This window comes from Lithobates pipiens, unplaced genomic scaffold, assembly GCF_037356315.1.
Source record: "Lithobates pipiens isolate NorthernLeopardFrog02 unplaced genomic scaffold, aLitPip1_a1.2 Scaffold_19, whole genome shotgun sequence".
Lineage (NCBI taxonomy): Eukaryota > Metazoa > Chordata > Amphibia > Anura > Ranidae > Lithobates > Lithobates pipiens.
In genome coordinates, this window is record NW_027507764.1 from 486629244 (window position 1) to 486654713 (window position 25470).

Sequence of the window (25470 nt, forward strand, 5' to 3'; positions counted from 1 at the left end):
GTGTACTTGAGATATATATACAGTGGTGTGAAAAAGTGTTTGCCCCCTTCCTCATTTCCTGTTCCTTTGCAGGAATAAAAGGGGAAGCTATGAATCTTGTGAGGGGAAGCCCACGCCAAAATGAAAAAATAAAAATGATGTGGGGTCCCCCCCAAGACCATATCAGACCCTTCAGTCCGCTTCAAGATCTTCAGAGCACAAGTCGCATGCCACAAGTCGGATCAGTTAGGATGATGATCCAACTTTGATGCAACTTTCATTCAAATCAATGGGCTGAAACCATGCCCATATTAGACCAAAGTAGTGAAGGAACCTTTTTCAAAGTTGGACCGACACAAGTCAGACCAGTTAAGATGGCTCTCATAGGGAACAATTGATTTATACACGTCATGCATCATGTCAGAGCGTATGTCGCACCATTGTGAACCGGGCCTTCTGGGGGGATAGTAGTGTTATATGCACTAGCAGATTTAGCAGCAGTTCTGCTTTAATTTGTTAGTCAAGCTCACACTTTTAAATATTTACAACAACTTCTTTTTTACCTTGTGGGATAACAGTTTTACATAAACAAATAAGAGGTGGCCATTGTAAGCACCCCTGTCAGTGGTAACTGGTGTGTCTCTGATTGCCACTTTTGCTGACCTGCTCGGTCTGGTACAGGAATTTGACTTAGGCTTAATGTACACTGGATGTTTTGAAACCTCTCCTGAACAATTTAACTTGACAGATAGTAACCGACATTTAAAAATGTCTGTTATGCCGCATTTAGTCACGTTTGCATTTAGAAGCATTTTTTTTTTAAATAGTCAAAAATGTATCTCTATTAACCTCCCTGGCGGTACGATTATTTCGGATTTTAGGTGCTAAAAGCGGTACCATTATTTTGCATGAAAATTTGGCGTTTTATATTGTAGTCCTGCAATTCTTAGGAATAACTCTCTTAAATCTGTCCAAACCAGAGTCTAGCAGACATCCCGGGTATAATAAAGTTTGAAAAATGAAATCATAAATTATAATATAATAAATAATTATAAATAATTGTACCAAATAATAATATAACAATAATAAAAATTATTCAATAATGTAATCAAATCAAAAACACTGAAATTTGCTCAGTTGCAGAATTGTCACTGTCATTACTTTTCAGTATTTGATGACGGATCTCCCCACAAATCGCTATCGCTAAATTCTGCGAGTGATTCCAATTTATTATCGCTGTTTTCTAGCTGGTCTAAAATCATTTTTGATGTAAAGTGACAGTTTTGGTTGCTATGGACAATCTTCAGTTTCCAGGCATAAAGAACAGTTTTTATAATATAAAACTGCATGCAGGACACTGGGCAGACCACTAGGGACAAAGGGGATGTGAAATATTTACATACAGCAATGTAATCTGTAAGATTACATTATACTGTATGTTTACTGTTTGTTTCACTTTTTGAATTTGGCGCCGATCTCCGTCCCCGTGCGTCGCAACGCTCGCAGGGAACGGAGATCGGCGATGTGATGAATCGAGCGAGACACGGCTCGCTCGTACAGCGGGGAGACAACGCTGGATCCGAGGGAGAAGTAAACCTCCTCCTGGATCCAGCGATGCAGTCCCGAGTCTGGCTCGGGGATACCGCTTTTGGTATGAAAATTCCACCCTGAGCCAGACTCGGGAATACCGTCAGGGGGGTTAAAAACACCTGTAAACAAGACACAGCTAAACATTAGTTACCATATTTAAATGCGTTTACAAGCTGCTACAGGCATTTGATGTTTCAAATGCCTCTGGACATCTGTCCTGAATGCATTTTTTTTTCTTTTCAAAAAATGCTTCTAAACTCAACTGCCTAGAAACAATTATAAATTACCCTGTATACATGTACTGATATGATAACAATGAGGAGAGTTCAGAGGCCGCGGAAAAAAACATCTGTTTACCAGCAGCAGTGTACATGAAACCAAATTGGCCAGATCAGCAGGTGAAATAAAAGGTAAATATGTTATGAAAGAAAAGCAAGAATTGGTAAGTTATATGGTACGTTTTTGGTTTAATGGGGCTTCAACTCAACCCCAATGCTCAATTATGATAAGCGTGTGTAGAATAAATGGAGAGCTGTTTTTATTTTTGCAAAATAAGTATATTAATGCTAGATTGGTACATAGGGGAGCTGGAATTTAGAAAGAAAAAAAAAAGTAGAACAAAAGGGAACTTAGCCTTTAACCTAAAACCTTGAACCAAACCCCTGTTCTTTTACTTTTAATTAATCTAAGCTAACCCCAAATCTAAACCCTAACATTAGTTAGCACTTCTGTATACTCACCATGCCTTACTTCAGTAGCTGATACAGGCACTTGTCTGTAAGCACCGATACTTTATGATCCAGTTGTGGGATTTTCACAAAATTTTAGGCCTGATGCTACCTAGTAATTATTGTATTGGTAGGTGTCAGTAACTCACCGATATTTTGTCATTTTGCTTTAGCCGCTTACCAGCCAACTTCCATTCCATCATCGCATTCCATGATAATAAATGAACACAATATCATTCAGTTTAGCTATAGACAATTCTATATATTACCAAAATCAAGTTCACATTCATACCCGGATCTATTTTTTCTTTTTTTTTTTAACTGCTGCAGCTCCTTAAATTAATAAACTAAAAGAAAGAACAAGTACCAAGTGAATTTATTGTGATCTTGTAAATTGACTCTCAATTTCTGTCCTGTACAATTTTCGCCTTTTAATCACAATGTTTTTTATTTTAATTTTATTAACAGAAAATTTAGCTTTCATTTTCAATGAGAGTATTGATTGTTCACTATGCAGGTTATGCTCATAATTATAAAACCGCTAACTTCACTTCGTGATTGATTACAAGCCAAATGTCAGAGGAACATGGCATCTTCAGCAGAGGCTTGGAAAGAAGCAATTAATTGGGGAAAATAATAGATTTCCTTTAAATTTGTTTGCAACAATTTTACACCTCATAAACAATGTGCTTAGAGACTTACAACTAGATAGTGTGGGAGTTATTGTTCTGCATCATGAACAAATGACTATAGCTAGCGCAACTTTATATCCTGTTATATTCTCATGTGTTTACTTTTGTTAACTAACCAATAATTCTTGAGTTAGCTTGAATTGGCTTTCTGTTTTACCTGTAGATTTATTTTGTTTACTTTTATCACCACTAGTTACCATATAAGTACTGCAAGCATCCTGACACACTGTTGGATCATGCACACCTAGGAGCTTCTTCAGCTTCTAGCTTTTGGAAAGGACCCATACATGCAGTAGATGTATTAGATGAATTAAAGTGTCAATCTCCAACTTCTCAGTATAGCTATGTGCAGTATCCTTTAAAGTCCTGAAACTGCTTTTTTTTCCTTTTTTTTTTTTTTGCTGCCCAAGACCGAGATCAATTTGTGAGAACATTTTACCTCTTGTGGAAGCACATTCAAATTATTAGAAGAGCTTTCTCTTCAGTGTCATTGTTGGAAGTACCCAATAACAAAAATGTAGTAAATATTTTGTAAATGTGTAGCACTACCCTCGAAAGGACCTGCTTAAGTATACTTGGTTCTGTACTCTGCCTCTGAACCCCAAGAACAGTCTCAGCCCCTCTGGCACACCTGGCAACAGTGTCAGTGCTAGGACCAATGAAAAACACACACATTATGATAAAATACATAAATAGTCTTTACTGTAAGGTTTCTGTGGAAAAGTAACAGAGTAATTCCCTGTACACATAGACATTCCGACAACAAAATAAAGATTATGGCCCAAACTTATCTTGCATACACACGGTTGCACAAAGTTGTCGGAAAATCCGAACGTTCAGAACGAGGTGATATAAAACACGTACAACGGGACTATAAAGAGGCCAGTAGCCAATAGCTTTCATCTCGTAAATTTATTCTGAGCATGCATGGCACTTTGTGCACTGGAATTGTCTACACACGATCGGAATTTAAACAATCAGATTTTGTTGTTGGAAAGTTTTAGATCCTGGTCTCAAGCTTTGTGTGTCAGAAATTCAGATGGAAAAAGTCAGATGGAGCCCACACACGATCGTAATTTCTGACAACACAGTCCGATCACACATTTTCCATCAGAAGGTCCAACCGTGTGTACAGGGCATATCAGTATATTTTATGATTAATTAACTGAAGAGCAATAACTGAGATCAAGAACAATATAACTCAATATATTATATCAGGCTGCTTTCAGGGGATTCCACACCTGCAAATAACCCCAAGAGCAGAGGTAAGTACTCTAATAGCAACAATATGGCAACCTATAGCGGATTAGTTAGCTCTACTGAAATTGGCTCTATGAGTCCAGGTAAGAGGAGAGCAGAGGAATAACCTTCTCTTATGTCAGACCTCTCTCTTTTGTCCCTTGACACTGCAGGTCCAACTATAGAAAACAAGATCTATCAGAAGTGCATAGGCTGTCCAAATGTCAAAGGTGCCAAATCCCAATAATGAATCAAGAAAAGTGGGGTTGGGAGGGGACTTTAAAGGCACAAATGTAGACACATGTTAGTGTCAAATATAGAAAAGTTTATTTATACATACAATTAAAACCATTATAGAAATAAAAAAACACATACAAACAAAAACTGCATGTTACATGTGATGAACAAGAAATAACAAATTCCATTCCTCAAAGGAGCATCACAGCCCAAAAGGGCCCCTATGCGTTTCAACTTGCTGAGTCTTCTTCAGGGGGTCCTTTATTCAGGAGTACAATAAACGGACTCTACAAGATAAATGTCAATCAATGACATACAATGAAAATTTGCTATATGTATATTCATGTAACATGTCATCTATATAAATATAACTCACAATATGTAGATTAAAAGATAAGAATAGGCAGACACTGCAACAATTCCAAAAAGTCCAGGAGTCAGGAGACAATTGAAGGAAAAGTGTCCCAGTGTATAATAGAGACTTGATGAGTATCTCGTCCCATGCATGACCAAAAAGCCCCTACTACCAGGAAATTGATCAACATGGGGTTCTTGTAATAATCATAATGGGTACAAACATACATTCTGGTTATACTATTAAGAGCTATCAGAGGTATTTACTTCATTATTCAAATGGACCCTATATATCCAAATGTGCAAGATATTGGACCATGTGCATCAGAATTAATAAGAGATCCATGCATAAAGAAGGACTAATGCTAAGGTAGAATAACCAAAAGGTTTTGCAGCCCTAGATTGTCTTAGTGGGTCAAAAAAAAGTACATGGGTTACCAGCAAAGATGCAGCTTTGTATCCAAGAATTAAGAAGGCAATTGCTGCCAGTATGGAAAAAACAAAAATAGAGACTACAAGTAGGCCAATAGGGACACGATGAAAAATAAAATAGTAATCCAAACAAGCTAGCTTACCCCAATATACTATAAAAGTGATGTACAGCAACGGTCCTCAATGTACCGGAAGGTCCGCATATACTGCTGGGGAGACAGTAGCTCCCCTTCATATAGTCATATCATTTCCCTATGCCGGGCTGCATGCTCGTATAAGGGTCTTGTATGGATTTTGGGGGGGACTCCATGCGTTTTTTTTGGCATGGGTTTCCCCTTAAAATCCATACCAGACCAAAGGGCCTGGTATGATCTTGGAGGGTGGACCCCATGACATTTCTTTTTTATTTATTTTTTATTTGGTGTGGAATTTCCCCTACAGATTCATACCAGACACAGTGCCTGGTATTGTAGGGGATCAAAGTCAGATCCCTGTTCATTGAAGTCGGATGGATGTCAGACTTCAAGTCGCAGGTCAAAGTGGGATCCACAGTGGTACGACTGTCGTGTCGCACCAGTGTGAACCCGGTCTAAAACCTGGAAGCTGATTGGCTACCATGAACAGCTGCACTACATTTTGCACTCTCCCGTTTTAGTAAATAAACCCCACTATTCCCTAAGTTTTTTCTATGGCCCATCCTCCTGCAATCCTCATTCCATAACCTAAACTCTTTACGTGAGCACTGGACCATACTTACAAAAACTTTCTTAGAACAACACATAAACAGTGTACCAAACTTTCAAACAATTTTTATTTTTTCACAATATAACATACAGCACGCGCTGTGAATGGTCGGGCAATCTTCAGAGACCTGTGACGTGTCCCAGAAGATTGCAGGGAGGAAGGGGGGAGAAGTGAACTTTCTTTCTTCACCGCTGTGCCAGGGGAGGAAGTGGAATCTGGATGCCTGTAAAAACTTGGTACCCTGTCCCCACTCCAAAAAAATGACATGCTAAATGTGGCATGTTAGGGGGCCACCAGCACTTAAAGTGAAAGTTCAATTTTTGGGTGGAACTTCACTTTAAGCCACAACCAGCATTCAGCGCAATAAAAATCAAACCCAACTTTTTCTCAGCTGCGGGTGCATAACTTATGATCTTGCACACAGGCCCACTGCTTTCAGGAAATTGCCCCTGACCTGAGCTCATTGTTGCATACACATACAAGCATGTGGGCTGGATGTGAGAGGTGGATCAGCGGGGATGAGTGTGCCAGGACAGGTAGCTGTGTCTGATCTCTGCTTCCCTGTGTCTGATCTCTGCTTCCTGCTTCATACATGAGAAGAGGGTACATTGGTGAAGCAGATGAGCAGGAGGGTACAGCTGTGAGGCAGAAGAGCGGAGGGGGGGTTAAGCAGTGGGACAGAAGAGAAGGAGGATACAGTGGTGGGGCAGATGTGCAGGTGGTACAGCAGTGGGGCAGATGTGCAGGTGGTACAGTGATGGGGCAGATGTGCAGGTGGTTCAGTGGTGGGGCAGATGTGCAATCACATATTTAGCATTTGAGTAAACAAGGAAAAGGTATTGTTTTGCGGAATTAGCTGAAGCCTGGGTTATCTGAGGAGAGTGGTTGTAGCTGTTTAGGAAATCTTAAGTATTCCCACACAGGCTGCCCATCTAAAGTCTGCTGTTTCCCACTCAGCAAGTAAAATAACTCCTCAGACATGTAGAGAAATTTGAGGGAAATTGAGTTATGCCTTGTACACACGGTCTGACTTTCCGGCAGAAAAAGTCATACGGAATCTTTTCAACGGATATTCCGATCGTGTGTGGGCCTCATTGGATTTTTTTTTTTCGAAAATCCTGACGGACCTAGAAATAGAACATGTTTTAAATCTTTCTGACGGAATCAATTTTAAGTCTTTCCGATGGAATCAATTCCTATCGGGAAAACCATTTGTCTGTATGCTGTTCCGATGGACCAAAAACAACGCATGGGCAGCTATTGGCTACTGGCTACTGAACTTCCTTTTTCTAGTCCCACCATATGTGTTGTACATCACCTCATTCTTGGACTTTGGTGTGATCGTGTGTAGGCAAGACTGTTTCAGTGGAACTCTGTTGGAAAAACCGTCAGCGTTTATTCAGACGGAAAAGCCGGTCCTGTGTACACGGCATTAGTCTCTTTCTGTGCTCCTTTCCAGGGGAGATATGCATTGGAAGTCCTCCTGATCTGTACCAATCTAGTACAAGTTCCCATGATAAAGTATCTACCACAAGCACAGTGGTCTCCGTAACTTGGGAAGCCACCACAGCCCATTTTTCCTTTGAGAGCTCCACAACAATTTCAGCCAAAAACCTTTTCAGCAGTGGACTCTGCAAAACTGCGAGTCAGCAAAGGGACAAATTCACCTTCCTCTTCTGTCCCTGGAAAAGAGTCAACCAAAAAAGGTCTCTCCTCCTACTGGCTCCCAGTTATGAGCAGTTGACCGTGAGCTACCAGTGATAATTTGGTCATAAGGACTATGGCTCAGAAACCAGGATTTACATTATTTTGTCCTCCTGGGCAAACATTTTAGTATTGGATGTAGATTCTGGTCTTGGATAATGCTTGAACAAAGAATGCACTGACTTTTTTGGAGATAGAAAGATGGAAGTCATGTTGATCAAGAGAAATAGTCCAATATCTTTGAGGGGTATTAAATGACTCTAAGGAATTTATAAAGCAATGAATCTGACATTCACTGAAGGTGAATCTTTCAGATGCATGTGTTTTAAATGACAATGATTGATTCACCACCCATGAATGTTTGGTGAAAGTCACATTTACTGCTTTATAAATATGCCTTTGAGTGATATACTTACACATTAATACACATACCATGCATACAAATATTCAGTGCTAGTGCTGCCTTAAATGACTAATCTTTCAGGCATATTCTGTTATCTTTTCTGTAACTTTCTTCATACAACGATCTTTTTTTGGTGCCACTAGAGAGTCTATTTATCTCAATGCTGCTTCTATCTTACTGTGCTTTGCCCATCTGCCATTCCTCAGATCTTTCTTTTCCTGATACTTTTTCTATAGTAAGATGAATTACAACAAGATTCCCCACTAAGGAATTAATAGTCATTTCAGTTTTGTTTAATGTTTTAATACCTTATCGTTAGTAATGTATCCTTTGTTAATTCAATGACACAACCCTGTTTAATACTTTTGATAGCTGCAATTTAAAAAAGACAGCATTATATTGCATTCATGAGAACCAAATACATATGCTAATGTTAAATAAAATGGGAATCTTTAACGGAAAACAGTTACGTAGCAAGTTGTATCAGGGCCGATCACACGCAAGCAATTGCTTCATGAGTGAGTGCATGTGAGCAACTGCAATTAGTTGAGGGAGCCAGCAGAATCCCATTGCTTTAATATTATCCTCTGGTTGACTCCCTGTTCGGAGGTCGAACCATGAAACATATGTAGCACTAACCCCCGAAGGAGCTGCTGGTTTTATTTGGGCTTACCGTTACCTCACCTGCTCGCCTCTCCGTCACAGGGGTCCCGTTGGAAAGTAGCCCAAATGATGTTGAATCCGACACTTAGTCCTTTTTTTAACATTTATTCAGGATAAGCACAAAAGTCCTTCAATAGAGGGTCAGAGGATAAAGGGGGAGTTCAGGCACCTACTAATTGCAGGTTAGAGGTATTGGTCAGATCCAGAGGACAAACAGCTCCACAGACTGGATCCAGCAACCACCGGATAGGCCCCTCTCACTTGACCTTTCAGCCGATGAGGTGCTCAATAAATTCTCTGCCTCAGACTTGTCAATTAAACTTAAGAGATCTTGAGGGTTTTGAAGAACTACCATACAGTACCAGATTCTTTCAGCCGACCCGGCGATACTGTATGGGTGTTGATCCGGGTTGCGTCCTCTAACTGAGTTTCCAGGCTCCTCCAGAGAAACCAGCCTTGTGCTCGGTCCTCTACTAGAAAAATACTCCCCTGGATCCTCCAGTTTTCTTGGCTTCTCCCCGCAGGTGAGACAGCCCAGGACCACCCCTGGATCAGTAGGCCCCAAGACCTTTGTGGGTCCACCCTCTGTCCAGCCTGCCCTGAGGCAGAAAACCATGCAATATAGACCTCAGGCCAGGAGGGTCATGAGGTCGGGATAGCGGACCCCGCAAAAGAACCACCAAAAATGGCGTTGGTACCTTAAATACCCTCTCCCAGAATGCACAACAGGGAAGACACTCCCACTGAGCTATTTCTGAGCATGAGGTAGTATTCAATACATCTAGCCTGCTGCATTTCCACAGCCACCGGCGATGACAGCGACACCCACTGTCAAGGGGGAACCAGCGCAACCCAGCTGGACTGGCACATAAGCCAGAACTTTTGAAGAAAATAAGCCTGAGCCCAACTGCGGCTTCAGACAACTAAATTTGAAAAAATAATAGCGTCCGCCCATCAGGAGCAGGGCGCTACACATAGTTACTTGTGCAAGATGAATATATACTGCATTAACACTTTGTGCAAAGTCATAAAGTGTTATACCTTTTTACAGATGGTTTTGAATATTTATTTAATAAAATCTGACTAATATACTTATACATTCATCCAGCTGATGTAGCATTAGCCTTCCTTTTACATGTTTTTTTTTTCTATTTCCTTTGCTGTAAAAAGTATTTTGTCTACAAAGCTCAATAGCTCAATCTGAACTTTACACATAAAAATGGATCAGTCAAATGAGTGACTAAACTTATTAGGCACTAGATCATGCCAGAAGGCAGAGAGCTTTAGCTGGACTGTCTCTTTAGCTAACCTAAACCTCCTGTCTTTGCAAAGTACAAATCATATGTATAACATACAGTATTCTGTATGTATAAAACATCAGTTTCAATAATTTAATTGTAGCAGATGTAGGATGTTATCTTTTGCAAGATAAAAATAAGTCAGTTTTGCTACTGGTCTTGTTCTTTAGCAACTAGAAATCAAATAAAGGTAAACTCAGACCCAACACATAAACAATTCAGAGTTTAGTCTGCATGCAGAATGACACATAACAGTTGAAGACTAATGATAAGGCGAATTCCTCTTTCGTATTTACTTTAAAGCTCCTTAGATGGCTACAGTAAACACCTGGGCAAGAGTAGCAATCATGCCACTAAGACCTCATGCACACTGGATGTTTTTGCAGCTGCTTCTAGGGGCATCAGGTTTTTTTTCCCTGCCTCTAAAATCCCCTGCATGTTAGCCTATGTGTCCATGCACACATAGGGGGTTATTTATTAAAGGAAAATCCACTTTGCACTGCAAGTGCACTTGGAAGTGCAGTCGCTGTGGAGCCGGGGGGGACATGCAAGGAAAATAAAAAACAGCATTTTAGTTTACACATGATTGAATGATAAAATTCCACTCATTTCAGATCGACCCCTTATATTTAGAGCGACTGCATTTTCAAGTGCACTTGCAGTGCAAAGTGGATTTGCCTTTTGTAAATAATCCCCATAGTCTTTTAGCAGTGTTTAGTGGCTGGGTCTTTTAGAAGCAGGAAAAAAACACCTGCCAGTGCATCCAGGAGCAGCAGAGATTGTGCAGAAAAAACGCTTGATGCTGCTAAATGCTGTTAAACATTAGTTTCAGTAGCCAGAACACATGATCATTCTTGCCAATGAAATGAATTAACACTCAAGGTCTTGATGTTTTTTACAAGCGTCAGGCTTTTTTCTGCCAAAACGCTACTTCCAGGAAGAGAGTGTTTACAAAATGCCCCGTGTGCATGAGGGCTAAATACCAAGGGATTGAGGGACTTTAGGACCAAAATCAAAGTCGGTAGACAGAGCAAGGTCAACAACAAATAGCCATATGCAAATCATAAGGAGGATAGTCAGAAGGAGCGTTGGGGTCAGCTATATACAGTCAGCAAATTACCTGAACATCAAAAGGCTGTGGAGGCATTGGCAAGCCAGGGTCAACAGCAAGGGTCCAGCAAACTGTAACAGGTAGGCCAAGACAGAGGTGACAAAAGATCAAGAGAATTGCTCACATAGCATCTGAGGAGCACTCGGTACCAAAAAAAGCTGGGTTCAGCTTTTATTGAGACACTTAGCATGCAAGAAATCTCTGCAACACTGCAATTTAAGCATGCATTCAACATCATCAAACAGGGCTTCCTAAGAGAGACACTTATATCCAGCTGTTCCTTCACAGCTAATTGCGCTGCTCATTGAATCCCTATGACTGCTGGTATGCCTTTTGGCGTTGTCCTGAATCTAAGGGGTTTATTTACTAAAGCTAGAGAGGGCAAATTTAGCCACATTTCTGCAGAGGAACCAATCAGCTTCTAACCTCAGCTTGTTTAATTAAGCTTTAGCAATAAAACTTGGAAGCTGATTGGTTTCCCTGCAGAATTGTGACTAATGTTGCCTTCTCTAGCTTTAGTAAATAAACCCCTATGCCTGGGAAAACAATTAGACCCTTCGTGCATTTTTTTAATTACTTTGATAGTTCAGGGATACACAGCAAAATGCAAAGTTACCTGACCCCTAACCATAACCTAACATTTAGGCTGAATCTAACTCTATATAGTAACACTTAACCTTAACTGTGACAAAGCCTTATCAACTTTATTGCTCTTACTTCAACATGCAAAATACTTTTTGAAAAGTTAGACAGGTGTATTTCAGCGTTTTTGTTGAAATTGGGAATGCCCTCATTCTCCAATGGTGGTTTCAAAGCACTTACTCGCCAAAGAAAGAAAAAATGCTGACGTGCATGTCAGCGGGAAAAAACCCCTAGAAACATAGTCCACAGGCCTAGTGCAAACTTAGATTTCTTTATACAGCCACAATTTCATTATTCTTCCGTCTAAGTTACTTCTTACATTATGTGTATGTCATCTGAGGTTTAATGTAACTCCGCTTTTTCCACCCCTCTTACAAGTCTAACATTATGATGAAAGGGCAATGAGATAATAGTTTGTAAAGAGTAAAAACCTATTGGGGTTGATTTTCAAAAGTAGAAGAGACTGTTCATTTAGCAAAATAAACGTTCATCAAGCTTAGTAAATAAGGTAAAGCTGTGTTCACTGCAGTCATCCAATCTTGTACAAGAAAAAAAAAATATTTTTCTTTCTTCTTTGCAAAATGAACACAGCTTCTGGTTATATACTGAAAAAAAAGATTATGGGTGGTCCCGCGCAAATGGCTGAATATATATTGAACTGCTGCGCCTAGTAATACAGCCACCTAAGTGGAGTATAGGGTTTAATGGATTGAGACAGTAGGTGTGGCGCTGTTCTAAAAGGCAATGTTATACCAGAAATCTGAGTGCTCCAATGACACACTCTAACCAGTGATTTTTTTTATACTATACTATCTATTGTGCAAATTTGAAAAAATAAATAAAGTGACTGGTGCTAAATGCAGCTTATTGCAATGTGATCATTCATAAATGTGACGGAGTGTGCAATATTATTTTAAACGACTGGTGCTTTGATGAGCGATTAAATAATCACAAACACAAATTATTTTGCAAGAAAATGACAGGTGCTCTTCTGGAGTGTATCCTCTGTGCAGGTGCTCCTTAGGCAGTCCCCGAGTTGCGAACGGGTTAGGGACTGCCGGTTTGTTCTTAAGCCAGATTTGTTTGTAAGTCAGGAGCGCATGCGCAGAACGTAGGAAACAATGTTTTCCATTGTTCTGTCAAGTAGCAGCGCATGCGCATACGCTGTTTTCCGATGTTTTCTGATGTTCTGTCAAGTAGCCACGCATACGCAAACGTCGTTTTCCGATGTTCTGTTAAGTAGCCGCGCATGCGCAAACATTGTTTTCCAATGTTTTCTGCTGTTTTCCGATGTGCCTGCTGCCGTTTGTAAGTAGGAGTCATTCGCAAGTCGGAGGTTCATAACTTGGGGACCCCCTGTAGTGCCCGCCAAGGTATTGCACTCACCGGAAATATTCCCCCCCCCCTCTAAGGGGTTTTCCACTTTCACAGTGTTTGCCTCTGTGCAGCAGTATCCAGAGCTACTTCTTTAATGACTCTTTTTTGCTTTGCTCATGAAAGAAAAACTCCAGATCCAGGATCTGTGGCCGGAGAGTACTGGCAATATTGCAGCATTGATAGCTGTCACCAACCAAAAACAACTGAACATCTTATCAATAATTCCCTCCAACTACATTCTCGGAGAGAACCCTCTTACATATTGCTTGTCACCATCCTGGAAAATCTGCAAACTAAAGAGCATCATAACATAAAACTCTATTGTATTGCAGCCTAACAGTCATCCGATGGTTGCATTTGTTTCTTTGTTTATGAGCAAAGCAAAGAACAGTCACTAAAGGAGTAGATCTGGCTACTGTAGCACAGTGGCAAACACTGTGAAAGTGGAACCCCCCCCCCCCCGCCCACGAGGGGTGAATATTTCTTGTGAGTGCAATACCTTAGGGGGCACAATATGAAGCACCAGCACAAAGGATACATGCCAGAAGACCACCTGTCACTTTTTTGCAAAAGACTTTGGGGGTTATTTATGGAAGGCAAATCCACAGCGACTGCAGTTCCAAGTGTACTTTCAGTGCAATATCAAGTGCACTTTGCACTTGTAGTTTGCACTTGTAGTGGATTTTCCTTTTGTAAAAAAAAACAAACCTGTGTGATTATTTAATTGTTTGCCAAAGCACCAGTCACTTTAAATAAGATTGCACACTCTGTCTCTAAAATCACTGGTTAGAGTGCATCATTGGAGCACTCAGATTTCTGGTATAACATTGGGGGTTATTTACAAAAGGCAAATCCACTTTGCACTGAAAGTGCACTTGGAAGTGCAGTCACTCTAAATATAAGGGGTAGATCTGAAATGAGGGGAAGCTCTGCTGAGTTCATCATCCAATCATGTGCAAGCTAAAATGCTGGTTTTTATTTTCCTTGTATGTCCCCCTCGGATCTACAGCGAATTTACTTGCAAGTGCACGTTAAGTGCACTTTCAAGTGCACTTGCAGTGCAAAGTGGATTTTCCTTTAGTAAATAACCCCCATTGTCTTTTAGAACAGCGCCACACTTACTGTCTCAATCGATTTAAGCTTATATACTGAGTGCAGTGAACAGTCACTACATCTTTAGAAAAACAACCACAAGTGTTTTATTCTGTGCTCTGTGAAATAGATGACTTTTCATTTGAATGGTTCTGTATTGTATTTGTAGCTCCCCTGGTATAGCCCAGTGGTAAAATAACTAGTTCAACAGTCATTACCAGCATAAAATAGTAAGTCAGCAATGCTAACTACAAATATTGGTTATTTCACTGTAGTGCCTTACCATGTCAACTTTGCTAATGATGCAGAGAAGCTGAAACATAGAAACAGAAAAGTGACGGCACAAAAAAGTTCATCCAGTCTGCCCCCCCCCCCTTTATTTTTTATTATACATTTTCTTGTTTTTTTCATTAACATTTTTGTCTGAGTATAGATCTAAGTTTGCTCCAAGCATGTCTGATGCCATTTACTGTTGACTGTCTCACTACCTCTGCTGGAAGTTTATTCCAAGCATCAACTACCCTTTCAGTAAAATATTACTTTCTAATGCTGCATTACACACGATCAGAGTTCTTGTCGGAAAAAGCTCTGATGATTTTCCCGATGGAATTCTGATGGAATTCCGCTCAAGCTGTCTTGCCTACACATGGTTTCACCAAATTACGATAGTTTAGGACACGGTGACATACAACACGTACAACGGGACTAGAAAAAGAAAGTTCAATAGCCAGTTTCATAGTTGAATATGAGCATGCGTGATTTTTGGCGTGTCGGAATTGCATACATACGATCGGAATTTCCGATAGAAAGTTTTTCCATCTGGAAAATTGAGAACATGCTATTAATTTTTGGCTGGTGGAAATTCGGGCAGCTAAATTCCAATGGAGCATACACACGGTCGCATTTTGCGATGAAAAGCTCTCATTGGTCTTTTTCTGGCCGGAATTCCAATCGTGTGTACGACTAGTTTTGAACTTTCCTCCAGTTAGTTCGAGGTCATGTCCCTGTGTTCTTGATTTTGGTTTCATATTGAAAAAATTGCCCTCCTGAACCTGACCTCACCCGCTTGATGTATTTAAAGGTTTTAACCCCCCCTTGCGGCATTCCCGAGTCTGGCTCGGGGTGAAATTTCAGTACCATAAGCGGTAACCCCGAGCCAGACTCGGGATCGCATTGCAGGATACAGGGTGAGTTACTTACCTTGTCCCCTGGATCCTGCGATGTCCTCCCTGCTGTGTATGCAAGCCATCCTCTGCTCGATTCACACAGTGCCCGAGTGCCACTAAGCTCCATTCCCTGCGATGTTGCGACACACGGGAGCGGAGAAATTCAAAAAAGTAAAAACACACAATACACATACAGTACTGTAATCTTACAGATTACAGTACTGTTTAAGAAAATGACACACCCTCTTTGTCCCTAGTGGTCTGTCCAGTGCCCTGCATGTAGTTTTATATTATAAAAACAGTTTTTTTCTGCCTGGAATTTGGAGATTGTCCATAGCAACCAAAAAGTGTCCCTTTATGTCAAAAGTGGTTATAGACCAGCTAGAAAACAGCGATAATAAATTATATCTATATACATTATTGAATATGTTTTATTATTATTATATTATTATTTGTTATAATTATTTATAGTTATTTATTATATTATAATTTATGATTTTGTGTTTCAAACTACTATCATACCCGGGATGAGTTATTCCTAAGAATTGCAGGCCTACAATATAAAACGCCAAATTTCCATGCAAAATAATGGTACTGCTTTCAGCACCTAAAATCCGAAATAATCATAACGCCAGGGAGGTTAATCATGTCTCCCCTATCCCTTCTTTATTCTAGGCTGTACGTAAGTTCCTGAAATTGCTCTTGATATGTTTTATCCCTCAGACATTTCACCATTTTTGTTACCCGTCTCTGGACTATTTTATCAATATCTTTTTGCATGTGAAGTATCCAGAACTGGACACAGTATTCTAAATTAGGTCTTGTTAAAGATCTATATAGGGGAATCAGGAGCTTCTTACTCCTGCTGGTGATCCCTCTAGTAATGCATCCTAGAATTCTATTCCCTTTCCCACTGACTGGTCATACTGTTTGCTCATTTTGCAATCATCTGAAATAAGTACCTCCAAATCTTTTTCCGTTGTAGTGCTGGCCAACACTGTACCCCCAATGTTGTAGGGATTATTTTTCCCTAGGTGCATTATTTTTCCTTTAGAAACATTGAACTGCAGTTTCCACTGCTTTGACCAATCTTCCAGCAATGCCAAATCATGTTCCGTGTTACAGACACATCCAGGGAAACCACCCCTTTCATCAGCAAAAAAACATACCTTACCCAACAACCCTTTAGTTATATCACTTCCATAGAGATTAAATAGAACAGGACCCAGTACAGAGACTTGTGGTATACCACTAGTGACTGCTGTCTGTTCCCGAGTAAACCCCATTTACAACCACACACTGGTATCCATCCTTATGTTTAATGAGTTAAAGTTTGTAGCTGGTTGGAAAGGCCATATTTAGTTAAAAATCAGCTCAAAACAACGAGAAGGGGAAGAATATTGTAAAAACTTATATTTAGAAAATGTGTAACCAGAAAAAAATTACACATCTGCATATGATCTACCGCCTTCTCCAGTGTGATATTTAGAGAAGGAGGATGGCAATACTTTTCACTCTATCTGCTTCTGGGGCCACCAGTAAGCATCAACCCATGCTGGAGACTGCCAATCTGCCTTTCTTCAACTAACACTTCTTCCGTATCAGCTGACAAGTGCGGGCATTTCTACTGAAAATGTAATTTTAGCTTTCAGCATGAGTGTGGCAACTAATCGTTAAGATCTATTATAAGCAATTTTGTTCCCAATAGTTCTTTCACAAAACTAAAAACAAAAGACAGCAGATGGTGTCAACTGATAATACTGTATAGCACAAGGCAAACATATGAACTAAAATTAATAAAAATAATACAACAAAAGTACAATACACAGATACATTTCCCTTTTATACTCTGCATATACCCCATGTAACATAATAGTTTGACAAAGAAGTTAAGTGAATCTATAATTTGGCCATAATAGGCAAAGTAACAGGGCCACTTTATAGGTGGCACATTAAAGTAGAACTTTAAATAAAATCTTTGTGGTTCCTCATCCCCATATACAGTGTATAAACTGCTGGTTTGGTCTAGCGGAGTGCAGTACTTTCCTTAATCTGTGGTCCTATAGGCTTCATCCACTCTGGGAGACTGGTCCCCCAAAGTTGCTCCTCATTTCCACTTGTATGGCTGTCTAGTTTCTGAAGTCTCCAAGTACAATGCAGACCAGCGGTCCTGCAATGGAAGTGATTGCTTTGGAACCCGCCTAAATTCCAGCAACAAGAGGAGCACCAGCTACAGCAGGACCAAGGTAGAGGGTAAGTAAATTTTTCCAATTTAACCCCCTAGAAAAAAACTTTGTTTTTACATGTTATGTGAGGGGTTGGGGCAACAAATCCATAAAGGAGCTGCAAGCCTGGAGTTGGGCTTTAAGGAACTTGGCCTTCAATTCTGCCAAACTTCTAAGAAAGTAGAGGCATACTCAGAGCTACCCATGTTCACCCCAGGACACTTGCTTAACCTGCCTGGCCAATCATATACTAATTGCAGTACTATTACATGTCCCCTCATAACCCAATTATTGCATATTTCTTGAGGCTTTAGTGGCAGATCAGGGCTGTGGGGAGCACAGGTAAGGTATGATCAGAAATCTTATCTAGGTACTATAAAGAGAACCAGTTACTTTGCCTAGCATCAGCAAACACAAGGTTCACATAATGAAATGCAATCAAAACTTTCTAAACTCTGTGAATAAAGTTTAGAAGAAGAAGAGCTTCAAAGTATGACAATATCCAAATATGCTTATGTTAAAGTTTCTTTCGCTGAATTGGTCTTTGCTGAACATACTTTGCATGGGTTGCTAGACTGGTCTCTAAAGCTTTACTGAGCATTCAAAGACTGAGTTTGAAAAGCCTCTTCTTTCTCTGTATCGCAGTGCCGCTGGCATCACTGAATTATTTATCTCAGGCACACAAATTTAGAAATGTGAAGACTTCACAGGAATTGTATTCTCTAATTTATTTTACATATTTATGTTTTCAGTAACAACCAATCAATTGTGGGGTTTTTTGTGCTGTATTAGCCTAATTGCATTATATTTGGTAGCTGTTTTGACATTTACTTCCACCTTGTTAGACAGTGAATGCAACCATCAAATGACTAATCAACAAAAGCATCCACTATGCTGTTTAAATAAACATTTATGACATCAGTCATTGAAAGGTGTCTTAAGTCAATCTAATTATTTTTTTCATTTCCTGTAGACTAAACCTATATATTCCCCTGCCTGTATTTACTTCAGATAACAAGATTTCAAGTGGAACATTTTTATATTTTGCCTGAACCTGATTGGCTTGCATAAGGCTAGGTTCACACTTCACGTATGTTGATGAGCATTATGTCACTCAATATCGTGCACTATATTACAGCAGCCCATTTATTTTGAATGTGCTGCCAGAAAAACCTAGAAAGGCCAAAACTGCACCTCTCCTCCTTTAGGAAATGTGTGTGTGTTCCTGTGCATTGCAGCGCAATACAGCCTAGGTACAGTGCCTTAGTGTGTGGCGGTGCCGAAGAGCATCGACACATAGCATGCAGTACCTGACCCAACAGTGTCAACAAAGGCTTGTGTATGAACTACTGTAGCACTTTAGAGGTCACTGCTATATGCAATTTTCAAATTTGGAAGAACATTTGCAGGCAACAGGGGATATGAAATCAGAACTTAGGCTATTTTTTGTTGTAGTTTTGAGTAAATGTGGAAGTGTTAGATTCACTCTCTAAGCCCTTGTACACACGGTCGGACATTCCGACCACAAAATCTGTCGGATTTTTTCCGACTGATTTTGTCCGAAACTGGTGTTGCATACACACGGTTGGACAAAGTTGTCGGAAAATCCGATCGTTCTAAACGCGATGAGGTTCGTTCGTTACGATGGGACTACATTCAGGCTAGTAGCCAATAGCTTTTGTCTCGTAATTTGATCTGAGCATGCGTGGCACTTTGTCCGATCGTAATTCTCTACAAACGAACGGATCATGTTGTCAGACATTCCGACGGAAAAAGTCTGAAGGAGCCCACACATGGTCAGATTATCCCACAACATGGTCCGATCGGACATTTTCCCTCGGAATGTCTGACTGTGTGTATAAGGGCTAAGTGTCTTAGTGATGACTGTCAATTGGATGGAAAGTGATATGAAACACAAATGTTATCACTATAGCCAGAATTATTCAGGTATCTGTGGGAATTCACATTGCTCTCTGCCTTGGTGACCATTATACCGAGGACTGAAAGTGAATGGGAATCTAAAACTTTACAATTATTACCACAATAAGGTGAGGGTAAGGTAGGTAGGATTTCCTTCCAAGATTTCCTCCAACTTCTGTTTGGGTCTCAAGTATAGAAAGTAAGATGAAATCTCCACAATGGGTGCACAGATGAGGGCAGAAATTCTAATCATTCCAAACTCAGTTAAATGTAGAATAAAAAAGATTTAACTGGAGTTCCAGTTTATTCAGTCAACTGCTATCTATACACCATGGAAACTTTGCACACACAGAGTGGGGAAAAGTAAGCTCCTCTGTAAGTTTTTTTTATATAGCTTTATCCCCTTTAGAGACATTTCCTTCACTTTATGTCCCAGTGGCAAATCATTGGGATTGCAATGTAATTGTGAATATCTGTAGTTCTGTAGATGATGGCTACTGTGGTGTGGTGCTAAAACAGTCCACTTGTCCTTCTGCATTTAGTTCTGTTGGTATTTAACCTCCCTGGAGGTATGATTCATTCTGCTTTTAGGTGCTGAAAGCGGTACAATTATTTTGCAAGGAAATTTGGCATTTTATATTGTAGTCCTGTAATTCTTAGGAATAATTCACTTAAATCTGTTCAAACCAGAGTCTAGCAGACATCCCGGGTATGATAAAGTTTCTAATATAATAAAGAATAATAAAAATTATTCAATAATGTAATCAAATCCTAAAACACTGAAAAAGGGACACATTCTGGTTGCTATAGACAATCTCCAAATTTCAGGCAGAAAAAACAGTATTTATAATATAAAAGTGCATGCAGGGCACTGCACAAACCACTAGGGACAAAGGGGTGTGTATTTTTTTTAATACAGTACTGTAATCTGTAGTGCTGTGTGTGTTTTGTGTCTTTTTACTTTTTTGAATTTGGCGCCAATCTCCGCTCCCGTGCGCTGTAACATCGCAGGGAACGGAGCTTGGCGGCATTCGGCACTGTGTGAATTGAGCGAAGGACAGCTTGATCACACAGCGCGGAGGACATCGCTGGATCCAGGGGACAAGGTAAGTAACTCTCCCTGTGTCCTCCCCTGCATCCAGCGATGCGATCCCGAGTCTGGCTCGGGGTTACCGCTTGTGTTAGTAAAATCCCAACCCGAGCCAGACTCGGGATTACCGCTAGGGAGGTTAAAGAAGTAGTAATAAGTCTATAATAAGACTTACCTATAGGCACTGTAACTGTCTCCTAAACTTGCACTGTTTATTATATATATATACACTGTAAACGCTGCCGATGACGTCATCAGCACATTTGCTCTGAAGGAACGGTCACCCGTGCTGTTTCTTCAGAGCCCTCTGCCCTGACTGGTGGCTTCCACGAGCACTGCACTGACCAGTCACACATCAGGAGTCTGTGGACCCTGAAGGAAGATGGCTGAAGATGGATGCGGCCTCCAACGGTGACAACGAGGGCTTTGTTTGCAGGTAAATTTCACATAATGTGCTAGTATGCGATGCATACTTGTGCAATATGTCTTTACTTTGCAGGTCAGCAAAAAGAGAAAAAAAAGAGGCAGTGTTTACTTCCTCTATAAGCAGTATATAGTGACACTAATATTCAAGTGCAATATTGCTATAAAATGTATACTTGAAGCATAGGCTATTCTATTGGATTTACGTTTTATTAAAAATATCTTATGATATATTTATCAAATAGATATCAACACATTAAAGCATGGCCTGTCTACGTAACCACTTCAACACCGCAATACGTATAGATATACGTTGCAGTTTTCGAGTGGTTTTACCGGCATTATGGCTGAAAATATCAGCCATAACCTCAGTATAGTTTTCTAAAGCCAGTAGCTGGCTTTCTTATGAAAGCGTTCCAAGTGGCTCGCCGGTGTTTCTCGGGCTTACTGTTTTTTTCCACCAGCTCACCTGAGAAACAATCCAGCTAGTTCCAGAAGTGAATTAAAGAATAGATTCTTTTTGATTGCCTCTATGGCCCTGGAGAACCGGAGCAATGCCATGATGTCACTTTTGGTCCAGACTGGAAGTAAACCTTTTTTTTTTTTAAAGCAAAAGATCAAAAACATTTTTTTGGGGATCTTTTGCTTTTAAAGGTAAAGAATCCCATCCCTCTATGCCATACCTAATAAAATTGGGGTATATATTGTGTTTTGTTTTTTTTTGTTTTTTTTTATTCTTTACATGTCAGGTGACTTGTTAGGTATCTATTTACTTGGCGTAACATCATCTTTCACATTTTGCAAAAAAAATAAAAAATGGCGTATATATTGTGTTTTTTTTATTTAGTATTACTATTATTATTATTATTATTATTATTATTATTATTATTATTATTATTCTTTGCATGTTAGGTGACATGTTAGATATCTATTTACTCAGTGTAACATCATTTTTCTTTAAAATTTATTTTTTCCAAAAAAATTGCATTTGCAAAACCACTGTGCAAATAACCAGTGACATAAAAAATAGCAACAAATGCCATTTTATTCCCTAGGGTCTCTGCTAAAAAATTTATACTCTTTGGGGTTATAAGTAATTTTTTAGCAAAAAATACTGATTTAAACTTGTAAACTAAAGGTACCAGAAGTAGAAGTAGTTAAGCTAGCCATACCCTAGTGGAATTTTGTTAAAATTTTCAATTTCAGAACATTCATTAGTTTTTCTAACAGTTAGTATGTTCACCATAGTGATGAGAAAGTTTAAAGTAAGAGGATAGAAAATACAAGAATGGGAAAGATTCTAACTTTGAATTTGCTTTTTGTTTGGGAAAAATTGTGTACATTGTAATGAGCATGTGCTAGGCACACAAGACACCTGTTTAATGCATCTGAAATATAGTAGGTCTGAACAAAATTTTACAGGCTTTTGAGAACGTAGTTGACTTAATGATGGCAAGATCAAACGCTCTGCTGAACGATTTTTTAATTTTTCCATATGAAAATTCAGTTAAGGTCAGATTTAGTCCCTGTATCGGTTCCATATCTTTATTGATTTAAAACACACTCTGGCTTCAAGGGTGCTGAAAACAAGATAAGTCCGTCTTGCTGCCCTTTGACGACCAAAAGATTACCGTCATCAATATAAAAATAATTATATTTTTTTCCCTTTAAGAATGTATTTGAACAATAAATAAAACTTCCACACTTGTGACATTTTTGGGGGGAGGAATTATGATCCAATAATATCTGACTATTTAGGTTACTTTTTATGGAAAAAAAAGAAGCAATTTTTTTCGTACAGTTTGGTAAGTTCGTACACTTAAGTTGCTGTTACTAAGCCATTTCATGAAATAACTGGCAAAAAGCTAGACCCATTTGTTGATAAGAACTAATATTTTGACTCAAACCAAAAAAAAAGTATTTTAAGTTCTTAATCAGATGATACAGGCAATTAAAACATGGGACAAATACATCCCTTGGTCATCAAATGGTTAAATAATTGGATTACATTAGATGTTTTAACTCCCAAAATGAGGAGAGCAAAGCAATGCAAACCTGTCACCAATATAGATTGGCTCAAAATTGATTTGTACATATCATCTGTTTCATTTGTATGCGCTGATGAATTTTTGTTATGTTTGAGAAAATTCTTCCCCTCAAAGCTGCTGAGAAACTGACACTTCCAGGAGTGTCAGTTTTCTGTGTTACCTACTGTGCTTTGTGGTACTTTTGTCATAGCAGTGTCCTGTAGGTACATGGAGGTCGGTGGGTGGAAACACTTTATGTACCAGGGGGGTCAGGAATTCAACTCTCATGTAAGTGTCGGTTTCTCAGCAGATTTCAAAGGAAGATTTCGGCATTCGGTACTCTATTCACAGGCAAATCTTTTCAGGCAATTTAATCTTGGGGCCATGGTCACTTTATATAACCCTAATGTATTTTTGCTATCTTCATTGCTTCAGCAGAAGCATACTTACTAAACCATGAAGGCTTAGGAAAAAAAAAAAGGCATTATACTTTGAACACATTCATTTTCCTTTTTACTACAGGTCAGAAAAAGCAGCTGGAAGATCATTCTGATTTGGCTCAAGAAGAATGTAAGTCGGAAACAGCTGAGAATTCTATTGAAGAACATGTTGAAGGAGGACATGATGCTGATGGAGAAGAGATGACAGATGGAATAGAAGAAGATTTTGATGAAGATGGGAGCAATGAATTGGTATGTAATTTTTATTTGGCATAGATTGTCTTTTTGGCAACTGTAGCATTTCCCAGAGAATCCGATAGGAGCTCTCATACACTACATAGACACACCTTCCAACTTTCTGATATGAGAAAGAGGTCATCTTTCAGCCAGTGTTCATTTTGGCAGCAAATTTCAATTTAGTTTTAGTCTTAGGACTAAAATGGCATTTTAGTTTTAGTCCCATTTTAGTCTTCTGCAATTTTTTTAGTTTTAGTCATATTTAGCTGAATAAATCTCCAGTACATTTTAGTCGAATAAAATTTCCAGCACATTTTTGTAGACTAATGCCACGTACACATGATCAGACTTTCCGGCAGACTGGAATCCGTTGGACAATTCGATCATGTGTGTGCTCCAGCTGACTTTTTTCCCAAAAGTCTGATGGACCTAGAAATAAAACATGTTTCAAATCTATCCGACGGACTAGAAATCTGGAAAGCCGCTCATCTGTGTGCTAGTCTGACAGACTAAATACGACGCAAGGTTATCTATTGGCTACTGGCTATTGAACTTCCTTGTTTAGTCCCATTTACGTCATCATGTTCAAAACGAACGGACTTTCGAACGGACTTAGTCCAGTCGTGTGTGGCCAAGTCTGTTTCATTCAGAAAGTCTGTTGGACCTCTGCCGAATGTCCGCCTGGAAGAATCTAGTCCGTTGAAAAGTCCGGTCGTGTGTACGCGGCATTAAACTCATTTTAGTCATCCAAAATATAATGGGTGTAATTAACTTGTAATGCATTAGTTAACATTTCTCTACAATTTCCAAACTCATTAAATACTGCTGGAGTGAAAAATCTCATATATTATTTAAGGTATTGAGGCATGAACACGCACTACAGACCAGTGTTCATTTTTATTCATCTCAATTGTTTTAGTTTTGGTTGTATTTTATTTGACTAAAATAGTATTCATTTAGTCGACTAAAATGTTTTAGTTGACAAAATTAACACTGCGTTCGGCACAAATTATGTTGGTAAAGGATACACACCCCTGTCATGACCCCAGCTTTTTGGAAGATTACATTTGTGATAAGTGATTCGTTAAACCTATAATACTTTTTTTTACCATTACTTTACCTTACATCTGAAGTTTAAGTATGATTTTTATTGTACAGTTACATTGTTCCAGCTCATATTATACCTTAGAGATTGCTGTGGACACTGCAAATCACTGTAGTAGCCTGCACTACTATGGTGATAGCAGCAATCTTCTGGTGTCTGTGCCAAGTGTCTTACCTTCTGCACAGTAACCACAGTGGGTTGCTCACTTGGCACTACCACCATTTACAAAGCCCCTTGTATTTTTTTTTTATGAATACAACGCATTCTCTGATTCAAAGTGCTAAAGAAGCAGAACACTGATGTCATTTTCTCCATCTCATCAAATTAGTGGATGCCTTGTATTCACTGAAATAAATACAAGGGGTTTTGTGAATGGTGGCGGTACCAAGCGAGTAACCCACTCACCAGAAAGATTGCTTATATCCCTGTAGCTACTAGTATTATAGTGCCCCTAATACTGATGCTAACACTAATCTAGATCAAGCATTGATCTATTTTATCTTTTTTTTTGATACAGCCTTTTTTTATGTTTTAAATTCCTCCCCTCTAGCA

The 25470-nt window shown here is 39.3% G+C and overlaps 1 protein-coding gene across 4 annotated transcripts in view; it reads left to right on the plus strand.

Annotated features, from left to right (window-relative positions):
• The window catches only part of RALYL (RALY RNA binding protein like), a 1540715-nt gene that overhangs the window by 1486711 nt on the left and 28534 nt on the right, over window positions 1-25470 (plus strand). For all 4 annotated transcript variants that reach the window (XM_077492950.1, XM_077492948.1, XM_077492949.1 and 1 more), the window contains one exon: window positions 23659-23828. In XM_077492950.1, coding sequence (XP_077349076.1) covers window positions 23659-23828 — 170 coding nt within the window. The remainder of the gene's footprint in view (window positions 1-23658; window positions 23829-25470) is intronic.